This window comes from Vulpes lagopus, chromosome 5, assembly GCF_018345385.1.
Source record: "Vulpes lagopus strain Blue_001 chromosome 5, ASM1834538v1, whole genome shotgun sequence".
Taxonomy (NCBI): Eukaryota; Metazoa; Chordata; class Mammalia; order Carnivora; family Canidae; genus Vulpes; species Vulpes lagopus.
This window is the reverse complement of record NC_054828.1, coordinates 47,241,424-47,268,748: the sequence shown is the minus strand read 5'-3', so window position 1 is coordinate 47,268,748 and position 27,325 is coordinate 47,241,424. Positions and strand designations below refer to the sequence as shown.

The following is a 27,325-nucleotide window of genomic DNA, read 5'->3' as shown; positions in this document are numbered from 1 at the left end:
GTTGCTATTGAGAAGTCTGATGCTTTGATCCTTTGTAAGTGACCTGTTTTTGTCATTGTCTTTTTTCTTCTCTGGAAACCTAAGATTTTTGTTTATTTTCAGTGTTTTGAGATTTCTTAATGATGTGTCTGGGTGGGGGTGTGAGTCTTTTGTAAATCATTGTGTTCAGTACTTGGCAATTTCTTTCAACTTAGTAGCTCATGTACTTCAGTTCTGGGAAATTTTCTTGTATTATTTCTTTGACAATTTCTTCCCTTCTTTCCATTACCTCTGTTTTCTTCCTTAGCCATATATGTAATTCAGGATTAATCTGACCAATTCTCCAAATTCTTTTTCTCTCTGTGTGTGTGCATATGAGCACATGTGTGTAAATATGCATTTCTTTTTTTCTTTCTAGGAGATAACCTCAACATTATTTTCCAAGTCTTGTTTTGAATTATTTATTTTGGCTCTTATATTTTTATTTCCAAGAGTTTCTTTCCCTCTTTTCAGAGTAGCTCTCCTACTGTTAGTAATGTTTTGTTTCTGAAGTAGTTGCTCTGATGAAACCTTTCAAGAGTCAGTTTACAGTTTTCTTCTATGGTAGGAGGGATTGCCCAGCTGTGCTGGCAGAGGAAGGCACCTAGAAGTCTTAAGTGTTATTTACATAGAATTTCAAACAGATCCTTGTTTTCAGTCATAAGCACAGGTATTCTTTTAAAAGTACTTGGTGCCTCCAGTTTCTGGAGGCTCAGTGCATGATCTCTTCAGCTATCTGCCATCTACCTTCCATATGTACTTGGCTTTCCACTTTTTTTTAATCTATTGTCAGTTACCTCTTGTCCATCTGGTTTTTTACTCTCCAAAATTTTGTTGCTAACTATTTTGTTGTCTTCTAATTCTCTTTGGCTTGTTTTCTTTTTATTGTTTATTGTCCTTTTAGTGTGGATTTGGAAGGGAATGAGGGTAACTATATGTGCTCAATCCCCTATCTTTATTGGGATGGTCCTCTATATAGAATTTTTGTATGTGTTGCCAACTTGATTGGAGCTGGTTGTGCTACCAAAAGAAATCAATCAAGCATTGACATATACATATACCATGGTATATACATATACCATGTTTCTTTGAATCTAATTTACCATTGATTTAATATCAAACTCTGATAAAAAACCAGCACTATATTAAATATTGTATACATTGATTATAAGATACATGAAGTTTCAGAAACCATCTAATGTGAATCATGCAGTAGATGCGACCTAGTCATATGCTGGATATTCATTTTCTCAAAAGAGGTCTTGGGTTCTAAAAATTAATTTTTGTGGCTGGGATCATGTTAGGCTGTTAGAATTAATAATGTCTCTGTAGTTTCTTCCTTGGATATGGTTCTATTTTATTTTCCATACTCTGATGTAATTGTATTCATTGCTTTTCTCTCTTCATTACCCTATGCCCCACTGTTATGACCTCCTCAAGTGCAAGTTCTTGGGAGTTTCTTTTTCTTTTTTTTTAATTTGAGAGAGAGTGAGTGAGAGAGAATGCACACGTGCAGGAGAAAGGAGGGAAAAGAAGTAGACTCCCCACTGAGCAGAGAGCCCAACATGGGGCTTCATCCCAGGACCCTAAGACCATGACTCCAGCTGAAGGTAGATACTCCGCCGACTGAGCCACCCAGGCACCCCTCTTGGGCATTTCACAATGCCTGGCCCAATTTGGCACTTGGTAGACGCTTTGTAAATATAGGTTGAACGAAACTAAAATAATTAGAAGATGAAATGATATCCAGTGAAATGCTAAAATAATGAGTATATTTTTCTTTTCTAATATTTGAAATCAGGCTATATTTTATGGATATTGAATATTCAGGAAAAGAAAGCTGACATTTATTGAACACTTATCATTTGCCATGTATTTTCAAATACATTATTCTGTTTACTTCTCGGTAAGATAGGATCCAGTCTGAAAAACGTGGTAACATTTTTATGAATTCATGATTTGTTTGGACTTTAGGGTAAAATATGATCATAATTTAGAATATTCCTTGTTTTATTGCACTGATTTTTAAATATCAGTAATTTTCTACTCATTAGGAATTATTAACATTTTAAGCCATGATGATGTATGCCTGTGTTAAATATATTAAGGTGAAATTGATCCCTCCTCAGGGGAAGTTAGTGGGTTATTCACAGCCTTCATTTCAGTAAGAGAAGGCTGTTGTTTTCCTAAGTTACTGTGGTTTTCCATTCAACCACTGAAACAAAATACTAAAAGTATTATATAAGTGATAACGTTGTGACAAACCATTAATAAAGGTGAAAATAAGCAATCAGGGAAGAAAAGAGTGCGAAGGAAGATCCAATCACAACATAAAAGGATTCACTGAAAAATTTTTATAAACTGGGAGCTTTTAGGACTTGTTTACATTTCAGTAAGAACTTACAGAAATTGAGCAGCTGAGAACTTAATGAGAGCCCCTATCAAATAAAGGTAGTAAAAATAGAAATAAACCTCTGATATAATGCAGTAACTTAAAAAGAAGACCTTAATGTATTTAACTTTCAGCTGTAAAACACTAATAATTTATTTTGGATCTTATTTTTGTATTTGTGAAGTTTGTTAAGTAAATACTGTAAAGATTCTTTAGTGCTTAAGAAATACCAGTTTTAATCAGATGTTTTAGATGTATCAGTTTACTTACAAACTATTGATATACTAATTAAAAATAATCCTTAAATAGTCATTCAAGTAACTTCCTCCAAGGGCTTTCTAAGCAAAATAAATTAAATTTGGCCAGAAAATAGGCTTCATCTGTATCTTTCGCCATGGATTAATTATACAAGTCTAAATTGACACCTGTCTCAGGTGCTTAAGCAGAAGCTTAACTAAAAGGCTCTATTTAGCATAGCATTTAGGCAAAGGGAGGTAAGTAGAAAGAGCACCACACGGATAATCTGTGGACAGGAATTCTAGCCCTTAACTGTTCCTGTAACAAGCTAACTGAACTTGTACAAATTACTTTACCTCGCTAGACCTCAGTTTTCATATCTGTAAATTAAGAGATTTAGAGTCTTCCAGGGTTGATTTGGGTTGGAGAAGGGGAGGCAAATGGACTCCTTGAAGAAACAAACTGCTGTTCCCTGCCCAGAAAAATTTTTATGCACACCATACACATGCAGGTAAATACATGCACAATTTTTAGTACATTAATTTCAGAGGGCTCCTGTGAGGATTACATGAAATAATGAATATAAAATGCATCAAGTAGGTATTTAAAAATATTATACTCTTTTTATGTCCCTACATTGGGAGGGTTTTTTAGCTTAAAGCCACAGAATAAGGTTTTTCGGGTCTCTTTTGGGGGACAAAAAAGATTTTAAAGTATACAACTATCAAATTGCATGAGATATTCCACTTTTTATAAGAGGCCATTTCTTTCAACAGTTACTAGGGTTTGTTTTTTAGAGGAGGGGGTGGCAATCTGTCATCAAAGTGTTGACAAGTGAAATCTGACAAGGTTGAGGTGGTATAGCTGGAGGCCACTTCAAAATTTTTCACTGTCTTTTCTGTTTGAAGAGAAAGGATCTCTATCTTTTTTTCATTCTTGCTTGCTTTGCACAGTCTTTGATTTATATGCTTTTTAAAACAGTAAATCTAAATTGACAAATTATTTCGGCAGTTAGCATTGGTTTAGATAAGAGCATTTCAGTGTTCTCTTGTTTTTAACTCAGCTCTTTAGGAATTATTCCTGAAATTCAGTTTATTTTCTCCTCAGAGTCCCATTTCTTTCTATCCAAGTATAGCAATAGACTATATTTATGGAATTATAATCTAGATTAATTATCATGATTACATTGCCAAAATTTCTATTTTCCTTATCTTTTTATTGTTGTGATTGAAATACATCCTAAAGAGAAGAATTAAGTGCTTATTTCTGTAGATAAGAAAGGTGAATACATATGGTAAAGGTGGTGGTAGGCAAAGATTATTTTGTTATTATTTGCATACGTAAGCATACCTTTTTCTCCCCCCCCCCCAAAATGCTTTGTATAAGCCATTGCAGTTATTTTGCAAGGTCATGGAAAAAATGTACTTCAACTAGATAAAAATCTCTTTGGAATAATGGAAATGGTGTGCAGCAAAATATTCAAAATGAGCATCAGCAAACAAGATGTTTGTATTAACAGGAACCTAGAAAATGGCTATGCAAAGGTCAACACTGATCTTTAAATATTAGTGAAATTTAATTTGTTTCATGTAATGAGTAGAAAGAAAAGGAAACAGGCCACAATAAAGAAGCCATTGATAAATTGTCTAAATGTCAAAACTGCTTGCAGTATGGAAAATGTTAAATGGACAAAATCTTTTTAACTGAATGAATTAAATAATTCAAACAACACCCTAGAGAAATATTTTCCAAATTTAAGCATAACAGGAGTTTTTTTTTAATAACAGGAGATTTATAAAGATTTTTGCCACAACATATTTTTAAATTTATTTTATGTTTTTAAAGATTTTGTTTATTTATTCATGAGAGACACAGAAAGAGAGAGAGAGGCAGAGACAGAGGCAGAGGGAGAAGCAGGCTCCATGCAGGGAGCCCAATGTGGGACTCAATCCTGGGTCTCCGTGATCACAACCTGAGCCAAAGGCAGATGCTTTAACCGCTGAGCCACCCAGTCATCCCTGCCACAATATATTTTGACAAAGTGAAGGGTCTCCTACTTTTCTTTCTAGGCATAGAATTTCCTCTAAATTCTTATAGGAAGAATGATGCATAGTTTTTCCTGGAACATAAGCATCTGTTGCCTTTTGCTTCATCTAGAAATAGCATCATCTGACCAATTTTGAGCAGCTGTGAAGAACCACCTATGCCCAGGGCATTTTTGCAAAGCATTAGTTGAGTGGAGTTCAAAAAGCTTTCTGTTAGCTTACACTCAATTTTGAAAACAACATGAATTCTATATTCTTTTATTTTTTCATCTATGAAATAGATGAAAACTTTTTTTAAAAAGGCTAAATATGTCCAATTTCCATAACAAAGGATTGTTATTATTAATACTCAAAGATAGGGATAAAGAACTCAATAGAAAGATGGACAAAGATAGGAACAAGTAATTTATAGAAGAAACAAAATTGTTTAAAAGTACATGAAAAGGTGTTTGAGATCTGTAATAAATGGAAAAATGAAACCAAAAACTATAGGAATCCAATTTTCACCTACCAGATTGGCAAAAGTGTAAAACTTTGATAATTCTCCATGTTATTGAGAATATAGGGGAAAAGATAATCATGTTATTGGTAGAAATGCAAGTTGGCACAGACATCTTGGAGGCCAGTTTGACATTACCTATCAAAATGTAAGATATTTTCATGGTATTATTCATAAGGCAAAAAGTAGAAACAGAATGTACATTAAGGAAATGGTTAAGTAAATTATGATCACTATCCAGTGGAACATCTTGCAGTTATTAAAAACAATGAAGTAAATCAGTGTATGCTGACAGAGAATATCCATGCTGTTGTGTTCAGTGAAAAAAGCAAATGTAATGTATAGTAAAATCTTGTCTTTACAAAAACACAAAGCAAGGGGATCCCTGGTGGCTCAGTGGTTTGGCGCCTGCCTTTGGCCCAGGACCCGATCCTGGAGTCCCGGGATCGGGTCCCGCGTCGGGCTCCTGGCATGGAGCCTGCTTCTCCCTATTCCTGTGTCTCTGCCTCTCTCTCTCTCTATGTCTATCATAAATAAATAAATAAATCTTTAAAACACACACACACACACACACACACACACACACACAAAGCAAGTAAGTATGAATGTGGACATACTGAAGTACATCAAGAAAATCTGGAAGACCACATGCCATGCTGTGCAATTGCTCTGTTCATAGTGGAGAGGGCAGCTGGGAAGGGGAACATAGTCATTTCAAAATCAAATATTTCTATATTTGCATTTTTTAAACCAGTAAGTATGCATTACTATTATAATTTAAAAATCCAAGAGGAAACAAAAGACCAGACAGTGTCTAATGGATTTAAAAGTTTCTCTCTTCATTTTCTTGTACACTTTTAGGTGGTATAGGTTGTTTTAGAAATAAGGACATTATAGACAGTGTTTTTATTTTTATTTATTATTTTTTTGGTTAAAAGTGTTTTTAATATTGCTTTGTGCTTTTGTATTTTGCCTTTACCATATAATTGGTTAGTGTAGTTAAATCTAAAATTTTCTAAGTTAAAATACTATCTTTTTGCATTTATTAAACACTTGCTTTACTTGGGTGCTTATTCATTTTCTTGTACACTTTTAGGTGGTATAGGTTGTTTTAGAAATAAGGACATTATAGACAGTGTTTTTATTTTTATTTATTATTTTTTTGGTTAAAAGACAGTGTTTTTAATATTGCTTTGTTCTTTTGTATTTTACCATATAATTTACCATATAATTTACCATATAATTGGTTTACCATATAATTGGTGAGTGTTGTTAAATCTAAAATTTTCTAAGTTAAAATACTATCATTTTGTATTTATTAAATACTTGCAAATACTTGGGTGCTTATTAGCAAATAAATATGTCCTGAATATTAGTACTTAACGTTTAGGTTGAAAAGGTGTTCTAGACTTCTGAACTGATCAAATCTTGATATACTGTGAAATAACATGTATGATATAATCTAGAAAAGGTCTAGATACATTAAAATAATTTAATAATAATATTTGAAGATAAATGTCACTAAGAGAGCTAGGACATTCATGTGATAACTGCTGTTTAAATAAAATTAAAGGATAAAAATTTCAGTATTATAGGCAATTACTTATGCAATACCAACTAATAATGTTCAGTGCTTTTCATCTTCAAAGCATTATACAGCATTAATTAATCCTTACAACATTGTTACAAATGTAGGTCAATATCATTATCCCTATTTTTGTAAGTGGGGAAATTGAGGCAGAGAGATTAAATGGTTTGGGGTAAGTTTGTCATAGCCAGATTAAAATTGAGGCAGTTTTGGCTTACAGCCCAGCGTTCAGAGCAGTAGAACCACACCTTCTTTAGAAGACTTAATCGGTGTGTCCTTGATAAAACATTACTTCTCATTAAACTGTATTGAGGTCATCTCTACATTGAAATTCAGAAACAAGTTTGATCATCACTATATAACCATTTAAAAAACCACATATGCTGTTTTCTCTTCCCTGTTTTTCCTGTCACTATGTTGTCTTTTTTTTTTTTTTGACATTATATTGTCTTAGTCTCTTTTTCATTGTTTTTCTTTTGGAGAATTACCAAAATATCTATCTTTGATTTTATTTTTCTTTTGGGATCTTATTCAGTGGTTTTTAACTTTCTATTCAGAAAATCCCAAAATAGTTTTTGGTGCAGTCTAGGTCCCTTTTCTGTGTTTCTAACTACCAGCTAGACATTTCTACCCATATCTACTTTTATACCTTAAATTTCCACTGTGTCAAAAACTCAGCTAACCTGCATTGGCAAAACTTGCTCCTTTTCTAGCTTAACCTGTTTCTATGTATATTTTAAGCCAACTCCTCTTCCTGAAACTAAAATAAACCAGGTGGGAACAGGTCTGTGTAAGGGGTTCTTGTGAAGTGAGTGTGGCTAAGAAAAATGATATTTGTGAGTCCTTCACCAGAGTAAAGAAGCTAAATCACAGTCTAAGGAAGAGGAAGTGCCAGAGTTACAAAAACTGAGGGGCAAGGGAAAAGTAATACAGGAGACAGAGGAACCAGTCCAGTGGCTGAGAGGATTGAGGTGTGTGGATTGAGTAGTTGAGGCAGTCGTGAGCAGAATGTACTGGTACCATTTTACCTCGCACAGGATGAGAGAGACAGGCCTGCTCTGAGGAGCCATGTTCAAGGCAAGGGTCACTGAGCAGTAACCAGATCCCCATTCCTCGGTGGTTACTCCAGATTCTTCCGTCTTTCTCACTTCCTTCTTTCTCACATATGCTGTTGATTCTTTTTTCAAAGGGTGACTTTAATTCTTTTTATTTATATTCCAATTGCTACCATCCCAATTCAAGTTCTTGTTACTGAATATTAATGTTATCTGCTACTGTATTTCTTTTCAAACAGGTCACTTGTATCATTCCTCCATTCCCACCTGAACAGTGAATCTTCCAACAACAATTCTAATCTGTTACTTTTTCTGAAATCCCTTACCAGATCAGAAACATGTCACTATTCCTCATAAGCTACCAAGCACATAAGATGTGAAGTCCTGGTGGCTAAGTATGGCATTCAGACTTTCTTAGTGTGGCCCTGATTTCTCTCTTGTATTTGTGTACCAAACCAATTGCTTATTATTTCTCAAATAAGGCTTGCAAACTTGTGCTTTTGTATATTATTCCCTCATTCTTATACACTCTCTCAAAATCTAAAAATCCTCAAACACCCTTCTACTTTATAAGAACATTTCTTTATTATCAAACTAGAGCATCTACTGAGCACCCCTGGCCCTTTGTTGCTAAATTAGCACTTACCAGAAACTTCGTATTTTTTTTTCTGGATATTTTATCTGCTGCACTGGATTATAACTGTTTGATAGTAGAGACCCTACTTTGTAAATCTTTGTATCTAGGATTCATGGTAAAATGTCATGCACCTAAAGTGCTCAAAATATTGGTGATATTTAATTTAATGTAGTTTAATTGATAATTTATATAATTAATATCATGGGACTCTGAGGTACAAATGACTCACTGTTTCTAACACTCTAGTCTTCTGTTGTTGTGGGTTCAGTCCAAACTTGAGGTCTTTTTTTTTTTTTTTTCAGACTCCTGTGTCCTTTTACACAAATTTTTTATCATTGCTTAATCATTTGATTTGGTGTTGAGTACCTCAGAATATTTTTTAAGATCTTAATTTCCAATAATGTGACATTACTTAAGTATGTTCATGCATATGCTTAACAAGTATTAATATAATTCTGTGTTGATGGCATTGACAAGAGATTATAGGGGAATACATTGTATTTTTTTTTTTAAAGATTTTATTTATTTATTCATGAGAGAGAGACAGAGAGAGAGGCAGAGACAAAGGCAGAGGGAGAAGCAGGCTCCCTAGTGGAGCTGATTCGGGACTTGATGATCCCCAGACTCCAGGATCATGACCTGAGCCAAAGGCAGACGCTTGACTGCTGAGCCATCCAGGCATCTCGAATACATTGTATTTTATGTAATTTGAAAATTACCTGTTGAGGATTAAAACACCAAATACAAGTAAACTAATGGTTATCTTAAATTTATGCTAATATTTAGTTGTCCTTATTTTTGTACGTTTTGAATTGGTGACTAGATATTCCTCAGAAAGTCTATTGGTAATAAATAGCAAGTATCCACTCTAAGTTTGTGCTCAACAAAGACTCCCTTCGGCTCTCCGAGGTATTGTGCTGATACACATTTATTTTAAGTATCTTGTTGGCACCAGGTATCATTTATCTTTGTTAAACCACAGCAGTGTCTTCTCTTTGTTAATTCTTTCCTTTCCCATTATATTTTACATTAGGGTTTTTATTTGCCCTCAGGCTTCCTTCCCAAAGCAGCCAAAATAGCTGACTTCAGAAACCAGGGAAGACAAGTATACTTTTTTGCAGATGTACTTAGTGGCAAGAAATCTGTACCTCTAAAACATAGTTTTTATTTTTCAAGAGAAAATTATCAAAAGCAAAACAGGTTACAACATCTTAGCACAACTTTTTATTTTGCATGTTACTTTCTTAAAATTTAGTCTGTATGATAACAATTATTCTTAAGGCAAATATAAATTGTTTACGATATAACCTGTTTTGGGGGGAAGGCTTTAAACTTTTTAAAAATGTAAGTAAAAAGAAGGCTTTTTAGGATACTCTCATCTCTGTCCTCAAAATTTGGGATATCATTGGTTCTGCTCCCTGTAGAACAATCATCCAGATTTAGGTCAAGATTGATTTAAATCATGCTTCTTACTCTTATGGAGACTGGAAGTTTAGATTCAGTATGGCCTTCTGAGATATCTGGGATTGTCACCAGCTGCTGTACAAAATTAAACAGAAAATTGTAAAAACGTAAGAGTTATTTTAAGATTAAAAAGTAGGGGCATTTTGTAGTTGTTTAGGTTTTTCCTTCTGTTCTTTTCATTTGGATAATTCTTTGCTATATTTTCTATTCATCCATTCATTCTTTAATATTTCCCTTAAACGGCTACTTTTGTTCTAGTTCTAAATCATGCATTGGATTTTATTCCCAGAAATTCACAAGGGCATTGAGCAGGGGCAGCATTTCTCAGCCAACTTTTTTAGGCACTCCCTGTTCCTCTACCTTTTTAATCCCTGCTCACACCCCAATCCCACAATGCAGAATCCAGCATTCTTCTGAAATTCTTTTCTTCCCTCCTTCAAAACAACAATTTATGCGCTAATACAATATTTAAATAATACAAGCTCAGTCTTGACTACTTCCTCCAGGCAGATTTTTCAAACAAGGAAATTACCAGCATTCTTTTTAACTGGTGGCATTCTTGAGTAGGATGCAAGATTTAAAGATCTGTGTTTTTAAAAAAAAAAAAAAAACCTACACAGTGTAAAGATAGCAAGATATCTTGAGGACTAAAAAGTATATTGACTTGTGCTCCCCTCTCATCATGCCCATGTAGTTATTATCATAGATTTTTTTATAAGGTTGTTTTATTTACTCCACTAATTCTCTTTAGTTTTACATGGTCTTACTAGCAAATATTTAAAGTTCAAGGGAAAAGAAGGAGGAGTAACTCACATTTGACTGTCTTTGGCCTGCCTGTTATAGCATGACTCCTGCAAAACCTCCTCCTTAATTATAATATATTTGGGGGAGTCTACAGCCATTGTCACGTGCTCATAAACAAGTACAGTCATTTACTAGTGGACATTTGCTATTTTCTTCTCCCTTTCCTCACCTATTATTTGCTAGCCTTGTTCCACCAACTGATTATTGCTGATATTTCTCCAGGTTTTATGGCTTACTCCTTGGCTACCATGTCTACTTTTGCTGAGTGTGATTCCATTTTATCTGGATTCCACCACTCTTGCTGAGTATGCTAATCCAAAGGGCTGCCAGTCCTGCTTTCTTTCTGCTGGGTATTATCTCCTGTAGCTACTGCATTACCCTTTTGCCAAATGTTCCCTCTGGGGGCCATAAAGAAGTCCTTTATAAAGCAAAACGTCTTTCTCCTCCTTTCACCTGTATTTTTTAGTGGGAAACTGAGCAATGTTGTTTATCTATCAGAGCATTTTGAGGAATAGGGCAGTTTTCTCAGCCTTCACACCCCATTGAGACTAGACATGAATCCTTGATACTAAGCCAGAAGAAAAGCCAGATCATAGACTCAAACCTGCAATATTCTCAGGATTTCTCTTTACGCCCAAATACAAATGGTCCTGGCCTTTGCATTTGACATTTGAAGCTCTCCATGGACCTCAGTTTGCTTGTTCTCCCCCAAACGCTGTAATTTCTGAGTACTTTAGGACTTTCAGACTTAGTACAAATATGGGCAGTGGATCGGTTTAGTTGTTTTGTTTTAGATTTTATTTATTTGACACAGAGTGTGAGCGTGTGCACATAAGCAGGGGGGTGGCAGGCAGAGGGAGGGGGTAAGGGAAAGAGAGAAGCAGACTTCCCGCTGAGCAGGGTGCCCATGTGGGACTCGATCCCAGGACCCTGAGATCATGACCTGAGCTAAAGGCAGACGCTTAACTGACTGAGCTACCCAGGTACCCTGAATCTATTGGTTTTCAAGTTAAAAGCACTCCTGCCTTTTAGAAATAGCTAGTATGGATTACAAAGACAGTTATTCCTTACTCTCCATTCCTGTTATCAGGGGAAAGTTGACAAATTCTTTATTATTGAATTGATTTAAATTGAAAAACAGTTTCAAATGCAGTCTGCTTTTGATATATAAGTAAAGGTATGGCCATTTTGGCTTTAGCTATAAATTTTTTTCATATTAAATTTGCATAATAAAACTTCTTTATTTAGCTACTCTAAGCTAAATTTCAGCCTTGTCTTTGCCCACATTGTGATAAATTCGAATTATTGGTATCTGAGTAAACACTAAACTGAAGGATGTGAATTTTTATTTTGTAGTGTAGTCTGAATTTGTGACTTGTGTTCCTCTATAATATCAGAGGAAATATGCTTCTGTTCATCACATTCTCTCTCTGTTCTTTGTGAAATATTAATCCATTTGCATGTCCTAATTCAGGTACGTCCTCTTGTACCTGAATTAGGTACACAAGGAGATGTTTTCCTCCTCCACAAGGAGATGTTTTCCCTTCATAAACCCCTAATGTACTTTGTACTTATTCTTTTATCCCTTTCACCTTGTGAAATTACTATCTAAGGTGAGAGATTGTATGAAATACACTTCTTGTGGTTTTTTTCTATATAAATTTGTATAATGCTAGACATATTGAGCAGTAGCAGCAACAACAATGGTAACAATAAATTAATTGAATAAAAGTGCCCTTTAAATAGTTCTGAGGTAGAACTTCATTATACCCATTTTATATCTGGGAGAACTTAAGTTATGTCAGTTCCTAGTAAACTGAGAAGTTAGAATAAGAAACCAGGCATTTTGAATCTAGAATCTATACATTAAGCTTACTAAATGCAAATAAATATTTATTTAGTTTATTAAATGTTTCTTTAAACAAACATTCCAGGCTTCATCCATCAAAATGAGAAGGGTACAGTTTACATATTCTAATACAGTAAGTATTTTGGTTTTAAAAAAAGTATAACTGTAAAGTAATAATCCTGAAATAAGCCTCATAAAACTAACTGAAAACAATTCCAAAGAATATGGCTTTGGAAATATTTTGAGTAATTGTAGCATCACTAGAGTCACTCCCGAGGAGACAATTCTGAGACAATGCTCAACTGAATTGAAAAACTTATAATTGGCTTAATATCACTTGTTCTTTGATGCCTGCTGGTAAGGAACTTCATCCTCTTTCATAATAATGAGGTCCAGTAGCTCTTCTGCTCATATCTGTATACAGTGGCAGTCAGCTTCTGGTTACAGCAGGTTTGATCTGGGGATTGAAGGGTCCTTTGTTTTATCGCTAACCTTTCAAGGCACTTAAATTCAAGGAGGAGAGTGAACTCAGATCAATCCAAAAATCTCTATTATCTTTATAGCCTGTTTCCTTGTTATCTTTTTCAGCTTCATTTTTCTATCACTTTCTACATGCATTTTAATCTACTGTGATTCCTGGGATTGCCATCCTTTTACTCACAGTACTAACTGTTCTCCCTCCCACACCTCTTAGATAGCCCAATACTATAGAGTGCTCTGGTTTCAAGCGCAGATTCTGGAGCCAGTCTTCTTATATTCAAAGCCTGCCTTTACTACCTGCTATCTGTGTGGCTTCTCAGTGCCTCATTTTCCTCATTCTAGGAGTAATGGTTCTCATTCTCACTGTGTGGCTTCTAGGTGCCTCATTTTCCTCATTCTACTACTTCAGAGGATAGCTACAAGGATTAAATGAGTTAATACATATAAAATGTTAAGAACAATGCTTGTAATGAGATCGGTACTTAGCAAGTATTGCCTGTTGCCTGTTATCATCATCATCCTTTTCTATATCATCATTTAACTGGTAAAATCCTATGCTTCTTTGAGGTCCTGCTAACATTTCACAACTTTTCTGTGGCTTTCTCAGAGCCCCACTGTTCCAGGCAGGTTTGGCCTTTATGCTCTCCCATTGTTCGCGCTGCCATTTCAGTATTGGCACACTGCATCTTGTTATTTGAACATGAATCTGTTTCTTGATTATTGTAAATACCCTGACATCAAATGTAAAAGTGAAGGTAAGGATGAAAGAAGTTTGTAGTATGTCTAAAATAATTTTGGGTTATCACCCATATCAATAGTATGGGAAATATTTTTAGTCACTCCTAATGTTAAAGAAGCTGGGGACTTTCCTCTGTTTAAAAGATGTCATAAAATATTTTTCAAGCTTTCTTCGTTATTCAGAAATTTGTTGGAAAGAGTAATTCCTTTAGGATCTCTATGAAGAAAATATCAATAGTTTACATATTTCTAATATATATAGCAAACTATTCATACAGTATAGTACTATATGTATTTCTAAGCAAACATTTGGAAGTTACATAAATTTCTTTCAAATATAAAACGTTGACTTTTTTTCTGATTCATATTGACCTTTCTCCAATTAGTCCAAATTAATGAGGTACTACCTCATGAAAAAGTATCAGTAATATCCAATAATATCTTGATATTAAAACTAGAAGAAGGGCAGCCCCGGTGGCTCAGCGGTAAATTTAGCACCGTGGTCAGCTCAGGGCCTCATCCTGGAGACCCGGAATCAAGTCCCACGTCAGGCTCCCCGCACGGAGCCTGCTTCTCCCTCTTCCTGTGTCTCTGCCTGTGTCTCTGACTCTCTCTCTCTCTCTCTCTCTCACTCTCTCTCTCTCACTCTCTCTGTCTCTAATAAATAAATAAAATCTTAAAAAAAAATAAAACTAGAAGGAAATATTTGATATACTGTTTTGTTATCTTTTTCTTTCTTTTTTTTCTTTCTTAATGTAATTTGAGTAGAATATCTGGATCTATCATGACATGCAGATTAACAAACTAATTTGAATGCTAATGTGGTTTTACATAGTTTACGTTTAAGTAAATGTTTCTTATAATAGTAACTGTATATATTTTCCTTGCCAATTCCATTTTAATTAGCTTGTTTATATGTGGAAGATCATAAATATTTGCTTTGTATATTAAAAATACACCACAAAATGTGTTTGTATTTAATAATTACCTAACAGATGTTTCCTTTCCTTTTTTTAAAGATGTTTTTAAAAATGCTTAAATACTAAATAATTCTAAATATACTCATAGCCTTAAAAATCCAACAAGTTATTGAAAATTCAAATACATAGATTCTTCTTACCACATTTTTCAGTGAGATGGCATAGTACATTTAGGAAGAGTATATTTTTCTTCTTTCTAGAGTTTATTTCTGGATTGTTAACCAAGGATATGTTAAGATATGTTTATTCTAATGGACCTCATGTCTCAAATATGAGTAGTGTCAAATGATTCTGTTGTTTTCCTAGGAGGTCTTGGTTTTATTGACAATAGAGGATAATTAATTGGCATCTCTTTTTAACTATTTTTTAAACAGAACAGAGATTTCTTCTGCCATCAGATGTCTTTCTGCTTGACTGAACTGCACCTGTGGTCTTTGAAGAATACCTTTCACATTGGGGGTAAATGAGCTCTGGGTTAATTTCAATATTTTTCAAATATAAGTTAAAACACTGTAAGTATTAGTAAAGGTTAGAGCCTGTATTGTGTAGCTAGAGTTGCATTTTTTTTACACTTAATGAAAAATAATTCTTTTTAGTTACTCTGAGTGTTATTTTTTCAGCTTGAGTTAGATTTTCAGTTGTGAAAATTGATTTTATAGGCCTAATATTTGTTTCCCCTTAAGATACATACATGTTCAATTTTTCCTGGAATTGTTTGTAATGACTGATTTATATTCATAAATATTTGCAGGCTAGCTAGTGATAAAGGTTTTTCTATTCTGTATTAAGGTAATATTTCAAACATACAGCTAAGATGTACAATTAATTATATTTATGTTCTTTGCATTTAATATTTTTGGGGACAGGAGTAATGTAAGTATGTTTTAATGATGCCTATTAGTATAATAGCATAAAATATGTATTGTTAGGAAACATCTTTTAAAAAATCCTCTCCTTTTTGGTTAACTGAAACAACTCTAGGAGGAATGTTTTATTTATATGCCTTTAGCATCATTACTAAGAAGATGGTTTGCCTTGCAAATGTAATTATAGTTTCACTAAGTTTACTTTGCTTAAAATGTTAAGAATAGAATTTCCAGTTCAACAAGGTAGATTTAACACACATTTGCTTCCTCCCCAAATTCTTCTAAAATGAGAATAAATGAATTAAAATAAAGAAGGCATAAACCCATAAGGACGAAGAGAATACAAGAGGAGACAATTGCAATTGGGCAATTTTTGGAAGATAGGAGGGCTGGAGAAATTAGCAAAGCTTAAAAATCAGAATATCAAATGTCTACAGAAGAGAATTCCAAAGAGCCAATTTGTCTCAAAATTCTAGAAAGATACAAAAATTTGAGATGCCAGATTCTGCAAAAGGATGAGGATGCAGCAGGAGGGTGACAACAAAGGGACTTGAAAATTTGCTTGAGAAGTATGAGACACCTCTCATACATGTGGAAATGTTTAATTAGAGAGGCTCTAAACTTGGAGACATTAGCTCCAGGAGAAGAAGACAGGGGATAGGTGCTCAAGTGAAAATGGGGATGAATTGGAAACCTACATACTGATGGGTGAAGTCCTCTTAATCTCATTTGATTCTGAAATATGTCGCAGCCAGTTGTACACTTTCCAAGAAAGGAGTTTGAGGGCCTAGAGCAACTGTATGACCCCAGAGAGAAGACCTATTGACATTGACATTTGAGGGGGAAACACCCTGGTCCTTGGCTGATCAGTAAAGCCCACCAGTCAGCAACCCCTATTCATGTACACAGAACTTCTAATCAGTTTTCTAGTGCCTCTTTTTAAATATGAAGAGCAAGAAACAAAATCCAGAAGTTTCAGAAAACACTGGAAAGTTATTCTGAACTCTTGGAAATTAAAAATAGCAGAAAAAAAATTTTAACTCAAAAGAAAAAAAATTTCTCTTCTAAAATAGAAAAAATAAACCCCCAAAACAACACAGGAAAAAATTGAGCTTATTTTACTGCTATTGAAAATATAAACTGGTTCAACCACCTCAGGAAACAATTTGGCATTATCTGATACAATTACTGAATGTCACATATTGACCAGTAATTCCACTCCTAGGTATATATTCTAGCAAAAGCCCTGACACTTGTGTACCAGGAGACATGTAACAAAATGTTCATAATAGTACTGTTTATGATTCAGGACCCTAGAAACAACCCAGTAGGAAAATGGATAAATAACATTTATGCAACAGAGAAGGTGAATAGGAAAATGGATAAATAACATTTATGCAACAGAGAAGGGGAATGCATTACAGCTGCATGCAACAGCATGGATAAATGTCAGGAATATAATATTGGGCAAAAAAATGTTAAAAGTAAGTTGCCGAAGAGTACAAACAGTATGATTGCATTTAGAGGAAATTCAAAAACAATAGGCAAAATTAAATAATGTATTGTTTTAGGAGAAACAATATACCAAATATATATGGTAATACTATAAAGAATATTAGGATTATAGACAGAAAATTTTAATATAGCTCTGAGAAGAGAGGATGTAGAATGGAAATAGGAAGGAGTACACAGGAAGCTTAAAAAGGTAATGTTCTTTTTTTTAGATTTGCTATTTTTTAATGTTTTTAATCTTTTATTTTTTTACATTACATATCATTTGTATTTATCCAACAATTAAAATAATTTTGAAACAGAAATGTTACAACAATATTTTTTTTATAACACTTAGTAAAAAATATATGTAGAGGAAAAAACTCTAAGGAGAGACAACAAAATATTATTAGTAGCTATCTCTGAAGATTGGAAATATGGGACATTTAACTTTTTTGCTTATTTCCTAAATTTTATACAATAATATATTATTTTTATAATCAAGGAAACATAATTATGTTGAAATACACATAATTATGATAGAAAAAAAATGAAAGCTGTGACAAAAGAGAAGATTAAAAAACAGGAGAGAAAAGACTAGTAAAGTCTCAACATAGGAATTCTAAGCTCAATTGCTAATTCTGGGAAAAGCAGCAAAGAGAAATTATAGAAATATAATTTATAGAAAAAATAGAAATTATCAAAGAAATATTTCTAGAAATTTTCCTCAAACTAAGAAAATGAGTTTATAGGTTGAAAGGGCCTATAAGTACTGAACACAATGAATGGAAAAGGTATCTATGAAGGCACATCAGTGTGAAATTTCAGAACACTGAGCATAAAGAAAAAACCCAGAGACCTTATAGCAAAGAACGAACAAATGGATCACATACAAAGGATTGGGATTACTCTTGGCCTTTTTGACACCAGTTGTGGAAGCTATGAGGCAATGGAATGATGTCTTCAAAATTCAGAGAGAAATTGTTTCCAACAATTATTTCCTAGACAACTAGTCAGTCATTTGTGAGAAAAAAACATTTTCAGCTATGTAAATACTCACCAAATTCACCTTCCTTTTCTCGTTAAACTGCCAGAACATATGTGTCTTGCCAAACAAGGTAATTAAACCAAGACAGAGGAAGACACACCTGTCTTTACAGGAAAATAGTGTCTGTGCATCAGATCCAGAAGTTAGTCCAGAATGGTACAGGATCATGAGGCTGGAGGGGAAAGGTTGCTAATGAAAAGATTATACTGATTGGTCATTGATAATGTTAGAGTATATTGGAGATTAATTAGTGTTAATATATTTTTAAAGCAATAAAAAACAAGGCAATTTTTAATGTCAGGGACATTATATAAAAAAGGAAATGCAGTCACAGTGTACCTACCCCATGGTTTGGTTGTGAATAAAATTTAGATATTCATTAACATTGTTAGCGCTGACTTAACCAAAAATTGTGCTCTAATTGTTTGGGGAGGATGGGGAGAAGTGTAAGTGTTAGTAGATAGGGAGGGGAACATAGTGGTAAAAGATAACTGAATTCTCAATTTCCGTAGTGGATAGGCAATAGATAATACCTACAACTGAAGAATCAAGAAATTACAGAGTGAGAATACTATTTGCAAAAGTGAAGGAATATAGAGAAGAAACAGTTCATAATCGAAAATAGTTATCTCTAGGGAGTAGGTATTTTTTTTTAAGATTTTATTTATTTATTCATGAGAACCCCAGAGAAAGAGAGGCAGAGACACAGGCAGAGGGAGAAGCAGGCTCATCTCAAGGAGCCTGATGTGGGGCTTGATCCCTGGACCACGATCACGCCCTGAGCTGAAGGCAGACGCTCAACCACTGAGCCACCCAGGCGTCCCTTGGGGGGTAGATATTGAGGGCCAGAAGATACAGTGTCACAGTGTTGTTCATGTTGAATGACTTTAGCAGTATACCTGAATTTTTTAAAGGCCTGCACATGTTTGAATTAGATATTTAAAAAAGATTGAAAGCCAAAAATAGCAATCTTTTTATACCCCTAGAGACAATGGTAATATCATATGTAATTAGGGATATTTTTCTAGGAAGCTCAAAATGGTATCAATGCAAATATTCTTTAAAAAGAAGTCAGTAGGGATCCCTGGGTGGCGCAGCGGTTTGGCGCCTGCCTTTGGCCCAGGGCGCGATCCTGGAGACCCGGGATTGAATCCCACGTCGGGCTCCCGGTGCATGGAACCTGCTTCTCCCTCTGCCTGTGTCTCTGCCTCTCTCTCTCTGTGACTATCATAAATAAATAAAAATTTAAAAAATAAATAAATTAATTAAAAAAATAAAATAAAAAGAAGTCAGTAGAACATGTTACTCTTGATCTTGGAGAGTACGTTCAAGCCCGATGTTGAATATAGAGATTACTTAAAAATAAAATTAAAAAGAAGTATGATAGATACATTCAACTGCATATAGGTATAATTTTCTTATGAAAGGAATAAGTGAGCTTGAAGAGATTAAGGTCCTTTTTTGTGTTATATTTTATGTCTCTGTTTCTTGCATAAAAAAAAACAATAGAATCCTAAGCCAAAATACATTTCTGAAAATTTAAATATTTTTTTTAAAGATTTTATTTATTTATTTTTTAAATTTTTATTTATTTATGATAGTCACAGAGAGAGAGAGAGAGAGAGAGGCAGAGACATAGGCAGAGGGAGAAGCAGGCTCCATGCACCGGGAGCCCGACGTGGGATTCGATTCCGAGTCTCCAGGATCGCGCCCGGGGCCAAAGGCAGGCGCTAAACCGCTGCACCACCCAGGGATCCCTGAAAATTTAAATCTTAATGAAACTGTACTGTTAGCTATTTTGACATTCTCCAAAACAAGGATTTGCAAAGTGAAACATTTTATTATTATTTGTTCTTATAATGAAGCCAGAATTGTTGTATAGTTGGAATCTTAAATTGAAGTTTTTTTTCTCTAATCATAATTGCCTATTTTTTCATCTTGTTACCTTACTCCCATATTATCTAGGTTTTATGCTTCTCTGAGATCATCAATCTCTCTCTCTCTCTTTTAAGATTTTATTTATTTATTCATGAGAGAGAGAGAGAGAGAGAGAGAGAGAGAGAGAGGCAGAGACATAGGCAGAGGGAGAAGCAGGCTTCCTGTGGGGAACCTAATGCAGAACTCGATCCAGGGACTCTTGGATCATGCCCTGAGCCTAAGGCAGTCCATCAATCTCTTAGTCCCTTTATTTTCTCCTACTCTGTTATTCCCCTCACCAATTATCTCCTTACCCAGCTAGGACTCCATAGTTGGAAATCTGGTCAGTTTTATCTGGATTCCGTTATACCCCTAGTCTTCTGTTACATTCCTAGTAAAATCCTTCCCTGCCCTTCCATCTGTCCTAACGTCCTCTGTCTCTAGTTCTCCTATTCAGACAGTGTATGGTTTTTAGAGAAGACTCTCACAGTAGTGCACAGTGGCCTCAGGGTGCAGTAAGGTCTTCAGTCTCAAGTGGATCTTTATTTTTTTTTTTAATTTTTATTTATTTATGATAGTCACAGAGAGAGAGAGAGAGAGGCAGAGACATAGGCAGAGGGAGAAGCAGGCTCCATGCACCGGGAGCCTGATGTGGGATTCGATCCTGGGTCTCCAGGATCGCACCCTGGGCCAAAGGCAAGCGCCAAACCACTGTGCCACCCAGGGATCCCTCAAGTGGATCTTTAGCAGGGCCTATATATTTTCTTTGGGAACATTCTTGTCTTTGAGCCCATATGAAATCCTCCTTTTTTAAGGGCTCAGCTTTAATAAGTCATCTAGAAAAGCCTTTCTTGCCATTTAGATTGTTAGTAACCCAGTTACATACTTTCATTATGCTTGAGATTTGAAGTATTTTTTTTTTAAGTAAATCCTATGGCCAGCGTGGGGCTTGAACTCACGACTCTGAAATCAAGACCGGAGCTGATATTGAGAGTCTGATGCTTAACCAACTGAGCAACCTAGGCACTCTGCTTTGTTCCTTTTAGAGGACAGGTGTCTAGAAGCCAGGGTGTTCTTTAAGTGTGCTTACTGCTATTGGAGTGTCATTGTTAACCAGGCTCTCAGTGGGCAGAGCCTAGGGAATATATGTGTGTATATATGTATGTATACATATTTATATCCACATTCATTTTTGCATCTATCTCTATATATTAAAAACTGATTTTAATTTACCACCACAGGGTTCATTCTAATTTTCTTCCTTTCTGTATTTGTATTTCTCTATTCAGAGAGTGAGAAACCTGAGGTTTCCATATCTTTTGCTTACTTAATCCATTCTCTATGGATTTAGCCTCCTGTCTCTTTTTTTTGTTTTGTTTTGTTTTTAGCCTCCTGTCTCTGACCATACCCTCCCCTACATAGATGCCCTCTTCTTTCACATGAGTTCTGATACAACCTTTTGGGCTACCTCCATTTGTGGATGTCTTCCTCACTTTGGCACCCGTCATGAGGCCATTGCCCCATGTGAATGTCCTTCTCACCCTGTTAGGGTTCTGACACACCATCAGGCTGACTCTCTGGACACCTTCCTCATCCAGCATAGTCTCTGACTGGGTTTTGACAGGCCACCCTGGGTAAGATGGAGTAGATCAGACTTGTGCACAGAATTCAGGGCCCTTGAGGTGCCTGTCTGGCTTAGTCAGAAGAGCATGGGACTCTTGATTTCAGGGTTCAAGCCCCATGTTGGCTGTAAAGATTAGTTAAGTAAAAAAAAAAATCTTTTTTTAAGAATTCAGGGCCCTTTATGGTCTTCATAGTTCTGTTCTAGAGTTATAAATATTTGGTTGGGGATCCCTGGGTGGCGCAGCGGTTTGGCGCCTGCCTTTGGCCCAGGCTGTGATCCTGGAGACCCGGGATCGAATCCCACATCGGGCTCCCGGTGCATGGAGCCTGCTTCTCCCTCTGCCTATGTCTCTGCCTCTCTCTCTCTCTCTCTCTCTCTCTCTCTGTGACTATCATAAATAAATAAAAATTTTAAAAAAAAATAAATATTTGGTTGTATCTAGTGATGGAATATTACACTAGAGAATGTTACATGTGTTCATAATGCTTATGGTTCTTAGATTTTCTTTTAACTCACCTTTTTATTGAAGTACAGCATATGTGAAAAGGATAAAGATCATAAAGATATATTTTGAACTATCAAAAAATGAACATACCCATAAAATCATCACCCAAGAAATAAAATATTATTGGTATTTTAGGAGCCCTACTTATGACCTTTCCCAGTCACCACTTATTAAATATTTTTATTTTTTAAATTAAATTTTATTTTTTTAAAAGATTTTTACATATTTATTCATGACAGACACAGAGACAAAGAGAGAGGCAGAGACACAGGCAGAGGGAGAAGCGGGCCCCATGCAGGGAGCCCAATGTGGGACTTGATCCCGGGTCTCCAGGATCACAGTCTGGGCTGAAGGCAGCGCTAAACCGCTGAGTTACCAGGGCTGCCCAGATATTTTTAATCTAACCAATAGAAAGAGATTGTATTCTTTAAAATGATATGTCCCAGGATGTTTGGCTGGCTCAGTTAGTAGAGCACGTGACTCTTGACCTGGGGGGTTGTAAATTGGAGCCCCATGTTAGGTGTAGAGATTACTTGTAAATGAAACCTTAAAAAAATTGTATGTCCCAATTAATGGCATGATGAATAGAATGGAGTTTTAATAAGTACACAGGATTTGCTATTTTTAAAAACTCTGTTTAAAAGTTAATTGTATTGGGGTGCCTGGCTGGCTCAGTTGGTGGAGCATGTGCTTCTTAATTTTGGGGTTGTGAGTTTGAGCCTTACGTTAGGTGCAGGATTACTTAGATAATCTTAAAAAAATAAAAATTACAACTGTAATACATTTTTTTGAAGTTTCGTCATTCAGTTTGAGAAAGTTTGGAGCAGTCAGTCACTAGGGGGCAGCCTGTACTGCTTCCACTTCTTTAGAAACTGTTGTATCCTTTTGTTAGTAACTAGAATTATTTTGCAAGGAGGGAGATAAATGTTACTTCAAAGAGAAAAATATTTCACTATTCACAGCTAGGAATAAAATGGACACAATTATTTGGTTTTGCTGTAATTCAATTGCAAGGACAGGGTCCTTGGTGCTCTCAAAATCTAGTAAGCCTTGCTTTGCTTCCATGGCCCCAGGATAGCACCTTGAATGAGTTTGGAAGTTTTTTTGCATCTAAACAAGCTTCAGATAACTTAACCGTACTTTCCTCTAGTTTTTTCTTTTTCTCCTGCAAATTTCTCCCAAGCACCATATTAGATTTAAGCTAAAGTAGAGAGAAGAAAACAACAGCTCAGAATCCAACAGTTAGGGCATTTTTTTTCCATCTTCTAATTTCATTTGGCATTGCTTAGTGGCAGTTCCTTTTGGTAGCACCCTGTGAAAAATATCAGAGGAAGTGTGAAAGAGAAAAGTTGGTCTTCCTTGATTTCAGTTTTTTTTTTTTTACTACTTCTTTCCTCATGCTCTTCTAGTTTTGTATAAATCTTTTTAAATTAGATTGATAAAACTTCCAGTTCCTGAATATCCCTAGAATAGATGAACTCATGTCCAGATACTCTTGAACTATCTTATTTATTTCTAGTTTCAAAAAGATTGTTTCTGTCCTCCTTGCCTACCCCACCCGAGTCCTGCCATATAATAAACTTTTTACCATAATCTAATGTTATTTCTTCTTTTCCATAGATAGAGACATTGGGATCTACCAGTATTACGACAAGAAAGACCCACCAGGTTAAGTATCTATTCTACTAAACTAATTTTTATAAATGAAATATTCTAAACTATAAAATACTGACCATTAAAAACTCTTTGTGTGACCTTTAGATAAATTCTAAAATTAAAAAAAAAAAGTCACTTCAGTTCTTTAGAAAAATGCTGAGGTTGATAGCTGTTCTATATAAAATAAAGCAATATTGAGAAAATGCTGTGAAAGAACATGAAAATTTTCATTTTACTGCCGATCCAACTGATAACTGGCCAGTCTGTTCACGTTTATCTATCAGTGTTCCAGTAGAGGGCATTGTTAATGCGTGGGTCCCACTGTTGCTGGCCTCCCGGATCCTCACCTGATATCTGAAATAGGCATTTCTGAGTGAATGATCAATTTTCTTTATCTGATTAATCCTGTTAATCCCAGAAGTTTCATGATGGGCCAAAAGGTCTTTCTAGCTAGTTACTTCCTGTTTTGGTCTCTGTTGAAGTGGGGCTTGTGTGGACATCCTGTGTGTGTAGCTTGGTGGCTAATAGACTAACTTCATGGTTCTGATGACAGACTGAACTAACTTCTGTTTGGACTCAGTTGCAGTTCTCTTCCCTATCCGAAGAGATTGTGAGCTCAGGATATTGGCCCACCAGTTGTGCCATGTAAGCCCTTTCACTACAAATTTAGGAAATACCTCTATGAAATGCAAACATCCACATTATGACGTTTTTTTCCAACTGCCTTTAAAAAAATTTAGCATAATTAATCTCAACAATGTGCATAATACACATTATATATGCATATTTAAAAATACAAAGTATTTTAATTAAAATAATTTCCAGTTATTTTTCTTCTTTCCTTCTCTCTCCTGCTACAGTATCACTGACAGAGCATGGTAACATAGAAGAAAAGCAGAAGCTGGCAGAATGTAAGCTTATTTTTACTTTTTTGAAATTATTATAAAACTGGAACTTTAATAATCCCTGAAGATTAGGTCTTAAAAAATATTTTAAGCTTTCTGCACAAATAGGAAATGTTATTCCTTCCAAATTTCTTTTAATTCTAAATTCCCATTGTTTAGGTCTATAAACATGAGTGAGAATTACATTTGTTAGTCATTTCTAATTTAGACCATTAAAATCTCTATCCAGTTTTGGGACACCTGGGTGGCTTAGAGGTTGAGCATCTGGCTTTGGTTCAGGGTGTGATCTTAGAGTCCCAGGATCGAGTCCCACATTGGGCTCCTTGCATGGAGCCTGCTTTTCCCTCTGCCTGGGTCTGCCTCTCTGTGTGTCTCTCATTAATAAAATAAATAAAATCTTTAAAAAAAAAAAGAAATCTCTATCCAGTTTTGATAAGAGAGATACCTGTGTAAACATAAACTTTCTTGATGAACCATATTTATGTCACTTAATGTATTTAGAAAAAATGTATCAGACTTAAATTCTGATAACATTTTGTTATATGCCATGCCTAAATTGTTAATGTTTTACCCATTCAAAGAAAAGAAAATTTGTTAAAAAAGAAAATTTGTAATGAATAGCATTATTAGCACTTTATTCTTTATAGTCTTTTCTCAGGTGTATAAGTATATATATATATATATATATATATATATATATACACATATATATATGTATATAATAGAGCTACAATGAAAGGTGGTTTTAATGACTTGAAATTAAATATAATTTAAGTTTTATTTGGAATACAGGTAGAGCTGAAAGTCCTACCTGTTCCCTTGTTTTAAGTGGGTGAGCTCACATTTAATTTTTTTAAATGCTGCATTAGTAACTGCAGTATAAATTTAAAACTTTGCACATATGCTCTACACATACACTAGGTTTATAGAATGAAATTAATTTGCTGAAATAAGATATATAGTAATTCTATTGTAAAGTTTAAATGTCTGTATATACTGTATATTATGAGTACATACACAGAACATAAATGCATACATACAGCTCTTATTTAGAAATATTTTTTAGGAGAATTAAAAAATGAATTCACTTTCTTGATGAAATAGATATCATTATAATGAATTTAACATTTTGTTCTTTTAATAAACTTTTTAGTTTATCTTACGCTAAGATTGAGATTCTACTGAATAATTTTATCTTTTATTTAAGTGCATTTAAAACAAAAGAAAGGCTTATCATTATTGAATCATATACATTTTAAAGAGGATTTATTTATTTATTTATTTATTTATTTATTTATTTTTAAAGATTTTATTTATTTATTCATGAGAGACACACACAGAGAGAGAGAGAGAAAGGCAGAGGCACAGGCAGAGGGAGAAGCAGGCTCCATCCAGGGAGCCTGATGTGGAACTCGATCCCGGGACCCTAGGATCACGCCCTGGGCTGAAGGCAGCACTAAACCGGTGAGCCACCCAGGCTGCCCAAGAGGATCATTTTAGATAAAAAAGTTTTAATAGGTGATGCTTACTTTTAAATTTATATTCTATGCATCACATTTTGTGTTTTATTTCTTTCCTCGGTATATCCATTCACTCATAGGAATTTTCAGGTTGGAGAGGGTTACTTACAGAATTTGGAATTTCTTTTGGATTGAACCTTTTAATTATTTGTATGAAAAAGTTACTTCTCTGGTAAAGAGTTTGGTCATTTACAATTAGGTACTAGATTTCCAGGAGTAGGAAACTTTCCCAGGGATTCTCTGAGCCGTATTGGTTGTCCTCATAAAATTATGATCACCGAGGTTGTTTTGTGGTAAAAATCCTGTTCCTATGACAGAGCCTTTCAAAAGGCTGTTATTTGATGATGGAAATGAAGCCCACTTCCTCTCAATTAAGGAGGTGTTTTATTTTAATCCTCCTAAGGCACACTGCTAAGCAGAGTTTCCTTTTTAAATCATGTTTAACTAACTGTAATACATGTTTCATTTGCCAGCACGAGATTATCCGTGGACACTCAAAAATAGACGCCCAGAAAAACTTCGAGACTCACTCAAGGAGTTGGAGGTATCTTTCCAAAAGTTTCAAAAATGGCAACAAACAAATCTGTTTTAAAACATCTTTCAACAGTTTTAATTTTCATAAAGGATCAGCTCTCCTGGTGATGATAGCTTTGCTTTTGTCTAGTGAGGAGTTCCAAAACAGTTGCATCTTTGTGTGGCATGCTGATCTTTTTTTTTTTTTTCTTGGTGCTTGCAAATCAGAAGCACTCTAACTGATAACAACAATGTATATAGCCAACTGCACTCTCTCTTTTTCTGTTTCCTTCAGGAATTGATGCAAAACAGTCACTGTGTGCTGAGCAAATGGAAGAACAAATATGTCTGTCGGGTAAAATGGTTTGGCATACTTTTGCAGTGTTTAACCAATGGAGCTGAAAACTATGCAGTAATTGGTATTCTTGTGTTATGATAGATAATGGACAAAAACTTTTTAGGAGTGGATATTTCAGAGTTTGAATTCTAGTCAT

At 34.9% G+C, this 27,325-nt stretch overlaps 1 protein-coding gene across 1 annotated transcript in view; it reads left to right on the top strand.

Moving 5' to 3' along the window:
- LOC121490978 (WD repeat containing planar cell polarity effector) overlaps positions 1 to 27,325 on the top strand; it is a 443,477-nt gene that overhangs the window by 96,474 nt on the left and 319,678 nt on the right. Inside the window, exons 2-5 of the mRNA XM_041755267.1 lie at positions 23,858 to 23,905; positions 24,754 to 24,804; positions 26,792 to 26,862; positions 27,127 to 27,243. Of these exons, the coding sequence (XP_041611201.1) occupies positions 27,133 to 27,243 (111 nt within the window). The 5' untranslated portion in view covers positions 23,858 to 23,905; positions 24,754 to 24,804; positions 26,792 to 26,862; positions 27,127 to 27,132. The remainder of the gene's footprint in view (positions 1 to 23,857; positions 23,906 to 24,753; positions 24,805 to 26,791; positions 26,863 to 27,126; positions 27,244 to 27,325) is intronic.